This window comes from Magnolia sinica, chromosome 9 (genome assembly GCF_029962835.1).
Source record: "Magnolia sinica isolate HGM2019 chromosome 9, MsV1, whole genome shotgun sequence".
Taxonomy (NCBI): Eukaryota; Viridiplantae; Streptophyta; class Magnoliopsida; order Magnoliales; family Magnoliaceae; genus Magnolia; species Magnolia sinica.
This window is the reverse complement of record NC_080581.1, coordinates 89,732,460-89,739,946: the sequence shown is the minus strand read 5'-3', so window position 1 is coordinate 89,739,946 and position 7,487 is coordinate 89,732,460. Positions and strand designations below refer to the sequence as shown.

Below are 7,487 nucleotides of genomic sequence, written 5' to 3'. Positions count from 1 at the left end.
TTTTTTGACTGTGAATGACTATTGTTTCTAATGATGTGATCAACCTGAGATTTGCATGTGTTTGGTTTTTTCCTAATGTAGAGCGGTCCCAAACACTTTCATGGCGAAGATGGACCACAGAAGGTCCAATTGGAGGTGGAAGTGATCCAGACCGTCCAAACTTTAAATCAGCCACATCTTATATCATATATGATTTTGGGATAGAAAAACCTACTTAAGGCTACCAACCCTATATTGGGTTGCGCATGCTGAATTTGTGAGATTCCATCATATCTACGGTCAAAAGCCCCATTTAATTTAGTTTCTACCGTAAAGAGTAAGTTTTAGTTCAAGTATAACTCTTGATCCTTTTAATTGTATAAGTCATGCCCAACATGAAAAGGGCTTAGAAACATTAGTAAATAATGTGGTTGGGCTAAATTGGATTGGCAGAAAACCACGACTCTATATGATAATTTTTTTATTTATTTATGGTAAATCACAGTTTTAGAGTGTTTTAGTTAGAGTGTAAGACTAAAACTACGCCCTATTTATAGCATGTTGAGCTTGAAGGCCAAGTTCAGCTGAGCTCAAATTGGGGTTAGAGTGGGAAGGAGTTGAGTTGAGATTGGCACAACTCGGGTCAATGTACATCTCTACCTAACCGTCGGACCCACCTGGATGTGCTAAGCCGACTATCCCCTGACCAAAAAATAAACTTAATCCAAATCCCAGGTTGACCACATCACAAGAAACCATAGTTATATAGATCAAGTAGATATTTCTGCTTTCCCTTCATGGGTTTGTGTGGCCTTATCAACAGCTGGTTAGATGGCAAATAACCATTAATATTAGGAAGCTTTTAACGGTGACCATTCAATGACCACTTTCCTAGAGGAAGCGGATTGGCTGGTGTACCACACACCAGCTATACCGACGCTCGTCGAGCTCCTAGTTGCACTAATGGTTCAAAGGAGATCAAAGTTATATGGCGCCCACAATGATGTATTTATTATATGCACACCATTCATCCATTTTTTGAGATCATTTTAGAGAATTAGTAATAAAATGAATTATATCCAAAGCTCAAATGGACTACACCAAAATAGCAGTGGAATAATGATTTTCACTGTTAAAAAATTCGTAGGCTCCACCATAATGTTTATTTTCCATCCAATCTGTTGGTAAGGTTAAAAAATACCAAGATGAAGAAGAAAAACAAATTTCATATTGATTCTTAACTTTTGTTGTAATAACTCTAAATTTTGGTACATTATAAAAAAAAACTAAATTAAATATTTAAAGATTTTAGTTTTAAATAAAAAATAAAAACAAGTCAATAGTTGAGTTAGTAGTAAAATTCTTAATTGAGAGAGAGGTTTAGGGATCGATTCTTGAAGTAGTAATAATAAATTTTTTTAATCAAATATCATAAAAAAATTCAAATTCAGGATAAGAGAGGATGTGCTTATCCTATCGAGATAGAAAGCCTTAAAGTAAAAGGAAGAGGAAATTCTAAGAAAGCTAGGTAAGTTCTAATCATTAGATCTTTTTAACTTTTTATTAAGTTGTTAATTTCTTTTTGATTTATACAATGGATGGCGTGGATCATCCACACCATCATTGTATAAGTGTGTAATGTCAATTTTAATAAAGTGATGTTTTTATGATTTCGGTCTAATTAGTAATATTTTAGGAATAAATTAAATAGATAGAATCTGATTGTGCTAAGATAGATCTGTACAGATCATATGATCCTTAAGGTCAAAATATACAAGGGCCATAATTTTTAGATCAATCTAACAATCAGATAGGCCACATTAGTCAGATCTAAAAGTGTTTAATAAAGGAATCTTAGATTTTTACGCAAGTGTTGATATCACTTGGCGTAGAAGGTCGAGATGGGCCATCGATATATGTGTGGTTAGATCCACACCATTCATCTAATGTTTAAAGGCAAAACATAATAATACCTCAAGAATCTGGATGATCCAATCATCCGGTGGACCACCCCGATTAATTATTTGACATTTAATTTCAGGATCTTAAAAAGAAAATCTAAATCTTGATAATTAAATTTATATAAACATATAAATTTTAATTATTTGATTATTTTAGATTTGGCCACTTAGAATGTTAATCAAATGTGGACCCCACCATGTAATATAAATAAATAAATAATAATATCATTGATATAATTGATAGGATCCCGGAATTCAAATCAACCTAATTACATTGCAGAGTCAATACTACCAAACTCAGGTGAGTAACCCAACTTGTCTCATAATTCATTAAAATTAAAATAAATCATTATGATTGTTTGATTGATTTACTGGTTTGAATATTTTGATATGATAATTGTACGATAAATTTATATGTGAATATTTTAATCGAGACAACTATGCCAAATATGAAAAATATGCATTCAGATCAACCTAATTACATTGCAAAGTCAATACTATCAAACTCAGGTGAGTAACCCAACTTGTTTTATAATTCATTAAAATTAAAATAAATCATTATGATTGTTTGATTGATTTACTGGTTTGAATATTTTGATATGATAATTGTACGATAAATTTATATGTGAATATTTTAATCGAGACAACTATCCCAAATAGGAAAAATATGCATTTACATATCATCCATCATTCACTGCATTGCATAATGCATGGTCAATCCTAGAGGCCCTCCCTGAAAGAAATGTCCATCCTGGTAGAGCGTTACCGGATGCGGGCTATGCCCAAACCTACCGAAAGGTAGAAGCCTACCTAACGGGTGGATGCGGGTTGACGACCTCCAACCCAAGCAGATAGACGATCATCCCATCTGATGCATTCATACATCATTTTACATTCATATCTTTGTACATATATTTATGTATTATTTTAATTGCTATGATTATGAACCATGCTGGGTTATATCACTAAGCCTGTCCGGCTTACATTTTTATTGATGGAAAAACCGTAAAGAGGAGCCATTAGCAGATGATGTGACGCAAGGACCGGAAGGATCTACTATACCTGAACACGACCTACCTGAAACATGGCCATACTTATCCGAGGATGAAGTGGCGGAATTAGAAAATTTTTGATCATATGTTTTATTTTGTTAGCACAGTTTAATTAACGAATAATGCATACTGACATTTATTTCGAGACTTTAAGCAATTATTTAGATTTATTTTTTTGTAATAATGTTAGCATGGAATAAATATTATTATATTATAATAGTATAATAAATGAATGATTTTAAGGTTCATTTTATTTTAAGAGTCGTCAAGATTTATATATGTTTAGTTGATTGGTGTTAAGTATTATGCATGTGTGATTGAGATTATGGTGGACCTTATATTGAATATAATTATCATCTCTAATTAAACTGATTAATGAATTAAATTAGTACACTTTATGTACGAGTTACGAACTGAAACTCGGGTCTGAGGGTGCACACTCTACTTGAATTTTGGGACGTGACATTTGTGATCCCAAAAATATTTAAATGGTAGAAGTTTCATCCTCCACAACTTTTTTTCAATGTGGTCCACTTGATTTGTAAATCTACCTTATTTTTCATCTCAACCCTTAAGACTAGGTCACAAAATGGATGAACAGTTTAGATATAACAAATACCTCATGATGTGACCTGGAACTTACTGACATACTCGCTGATGTCAGTACACCGGCTATATAGCAGGTGTGTGGTACACCAGCCAATCCGCTTCCTTTGCTTAAACACTGGTAGCAGATAAGACAAGACCTTGAATAAGGTGCTGACGTGCAATGCGCACTGCGAGCCTGGCTAGCAAATGACAGTGCTCCATGGCCCCATTATAATGTATGTGTCCTATCCATGCCGTCTATATATTTTTTTGGACTATTTTATCGTATAAGCTAAAAAATGAGACAGATCCAAATTTAACTGTGACCGTACTATTAAAAACTTCTTAAGAACCATAAAAGTTTTAGATTAATCTTATATTTGTGTTTTCTCTTCATTCCGGTGTGTTACCTAGTCAATCTAACAACAAATAAACATTACAGTAAGCCTTATAAAGTTTTTAATGGTGGGCATTCAATCTCCACTGTTTTCTTGTGTTGTGGTCTACTAGAGATTTCGATATACCTCATGTCTAGTATAATACCTTATATTGAACTGGAAAAATAGATAGACGGCTTGGATAAAACACAGTACACTAAGCGGGGCTCACGTACCATTGTCAGTAGTCACCTCGCTGCTGACACTGTGAGTACGCAATCAGCGTCCCAAACTTTCCCAACTTTCTGTGTTCGCACGGAAAATCTGTACGCTGGAAACAGACGATCCGCACTCATATAATTGAGTGCCTTCGCCTTTGCAACGTAGGTCTCTTCCTTGTTGAAAGAAGAGTTCCAGAAAGACTTGTTTTGAAGACAAGCGCCTTCTCAAGAAGAAGAAGAAGAAGAAGAGAGAGAGAAAAAATGGAGAGTATTGTTCAGTTTGCCGTACAAAAACTGAACGATTTTGTAACACAGGAAGCAGATTTGCTACTCGGAGTAGATGAGCAGATCATATCGCTTCGAACCAAACTTGAATGGATGCGTGCCTTCCTCGAGGATGTCGATAGGATTGGCAGAGATAATAAAAGATTCAAGATCTGGGTTACTCAAATAAGAGACGTAGCCTACGATGCTGAGGATGTCATCGACTCTTACATCTTTAACATTGAACAGAAACGACGAGAAGATACAAGTGCTGGATTTATGAGATGCCTAACTAGTTTTGCTAGTTGCATCAAAGACATACCAGCCATCCACGACGTTGGAAAGAAGATCCTCAACCTAGAAAGAAGGGTCGGCGAGATCAAGGAGAACATATCACAGTTCGGCGTCGGCAATATATCAGTTGGTGGAGAAGCTTCATCTTCTTCAAATCAAAGCCAGCTGCGGAGGGAGAAGAGGGCTCCCATTGTCGAAGAAGCCGATGTGGTCGGTTTTGAGGACGAGACAAAGACACTGGTGGGGCGGCTGACTGAAGGAGATACGCGGCGTGCTGTGATTTCGATCACAGGTATGGGAGGGATAGGTAAGACTACTCTCGCAAAGAAAGTTTACAATGACATCCATGTAAAGAAGAGTTTCGATTTTCATGCTTGGGTGTATGTATCTCAACAATATCTAGTCCGAGAGCTTTTACTGAGCATTATTAAATGCTTTAGAACCCTCGAACCAGATGAAATGGAGAAGACGCCTGAGGAAGACTTGCAGCTGGAACTCTCTCAGTACTTACAAGGGAAGAGATATCTGGTGGCATTCGATGATATATGGAGCAGACAAGCTTGGGACAGTTTGGTTTCTGCATTTCCAGATACGAAAAATGGCAGCAGACTGCTTCTCACAACTCGCAATGAAGATGTAGCAAGGCATGCAGACGCACAGAGTACACCCCATAAACTCCGTTTGCTGGATGGAAACGAGAGCTGGTCACTGTTCTGTAAGAGAGCACTTCCGGGAAATCTTGCTCTTACGTGCCCTCCAAATCTGGAAGAGTTGGGGAGAAAGATGGTCGCCAAATGTGGAGGTTTACCTCTAGGAATTGCAGTATTAGGAGGTGTCCTATCAAGAAAAGAGAAGTCAGTGAATACGTGGGAGAAGGTTCTTAAAAGTGTGGAATGGTGGCTACGTGAAAGCAAAGAAGATGGGATCTCAGGCATATTGGCCCTGAGTTACCATGACATGCCCTATTACTTGAAGCCCTGTTTTCTTTATTTGGGAGCTTTTCCTGAAGATTCTGAAATCTATGTCCCCCAATTGATTCAGTTGTGGATGGCAGAAGGATTCGTGCAGAGAAGAGGAGAAGAAGAAATGGAGGATGTTGCGGAGGATTACCTGGATGAGCTCATCAGTAGAAGCATGATTCAGGTGGGGAGCAGGTGGAGCAAAGGAACGGTTCAAAAATGCCGTATTCATGATCTTCTACGAGACCTCTCAATATCAGAAGCGAAGGAGAAGAGATTTCTAGAAGTGCATGGGAACATGGCGCCTGAATTACCTACAAAGGCACGCCGACTTGCAATTACTTGTGGAGACATCAGTAAGTCCATCTCTCTTAACTGCTCCACTCCACAACTCCGCTCTTTGTTGCGCTTCAGTAAAGAGGAACAAATGCCGGAGAAACCGCAGTTGAAAATCATCTGTGGAGCTTTCAAATTGCTGAGGGTGATGGATCTCCGAGATGTAGGCCTCTCTTGTCTCCCTGATGAAATAGGGTATCTAATCCACTTGAGGTACCTATGTCTCAAGGGGACAAGGTTGGAAAGGCTACCATCCACCATAACTCGCCTCTCCAATTTACAGACTCTCGATCTACTGAATACAAATGTCAACATGCTACCAGATGATATTTATAAGATAGAACAGATAAGGCACCTACTGCTAAACCCTATGACAGAATTTCCCTGTCAAATCAGCAACGTCATGCAAATCCATCGCTTAATCAATCTCCAGACTCTAAAATTTGTAAAGGGGGGCAGCTGGATAGAAGATGGATTGGAGAAACTAACCAATTTGAGAGATTTGGGAATAAAGGGAGATCTCAATATGGCATTGCCCCGTTCCGTTTGTAAACTGGCAAGCCTGAGATTATTGTGGCTAGAGGCAAGTCGTAATTGCTCGATTCCAGCGTTTCCATCCTTCTCAAATCATCATCATCTATTTTGCATGAATTTAGGCGGACCCTTTGAGAAATTACCGGACGTGCATGAGTTCCCACCTAACCTCACGGAGCTATTCTTGAGGGGGTCCCAATTACAGCGAGACCAGATTGGAACGCTGGAGATGTTGCCGAACCTTCGGAAACTCTGTTTATTCCCGAAATCATACATAGGAAAGGAAATGGTTTGCTCCGTCGGAGGGTTTCCACTGCTCGACGATTTGAGAATTTATAAATTGGATGAATTAGAAGAGTGGAGAGTGGAGGAAGGAGCGATGCTGAATCTTAGACGTTTAGTGATCAGGAATTGCAAAAAATTGAAGAAGCTTCCTGATGGATTGCAACATATCAGCACCCTTCAAGATTTGAAGTTAGAACGCATGCCGGAAGATTTCAGAGAAAGGGTTGGAAGAGACGATGGAGAGGACTGGTTTAAGATCCGACACGTACCCTCGCTCACCATCTACCCGTAGTGTATGGGTATCTTTCCATGTAGGTAATTGGTTTTGGACTTGTTCGCATCCATTTCATCTATCGAGACCGTCTGTTAGGTTCAGTCCACTCATCTTCTGTAGTGGATGATCCAAACTGTCCATTTAGTTTCATGGAGAAAGTCGGGACAGGATTGCTCATAGAATATAGGTTTAGCCAAGAAAGCTTACTGTCATTTGATTTCTGTGATTTTTACAGCGGAGAAGAGTGGACAGTACCCAGTGGACAGTCTCCATAGATGATATTGATTCGTACAAGTCTAAATGCAGTTAGGTGCATGTAAAAGTTTTCATACACCATGGATTTGGAGATCGTTTGAAGGGATT

The 7,487-nt window shown here is 38.3% G+C and overlaps 1 protein-coding gene across 1 annotated transcript; it reads left to right on the top strand.

Annotated features, from left to right (window-relative positions):
* The first annotated feature begins 4,439 nt into the window (after positions 1-4,439).
* LOC131255352 (disease resistance protein RPP8-like) lies at positions 4,440-7,142 on the top strand. The gene has a single exon (XM_058256052.1). The coding sequence runs from the start codon at positions 4,440-4,442 to the stop codon at positions 7,140-7,142; it is 2,703 nt and encodes a 900-aa protein (XP_058112035.1).
* The last annotated feature ends 345 nt before the right edge of the window (positions 7,143-7,487 follow it).

Excerpts from the sequence above, each read along its gene's own strand:
- LOC131255352 (XM_058256052.1), top strand. The coding sequence starts at position 4,440 with ATGGAGAGTATTGTTCAGTTTGCCGTACAAAAACTGAACGATTTTGTA.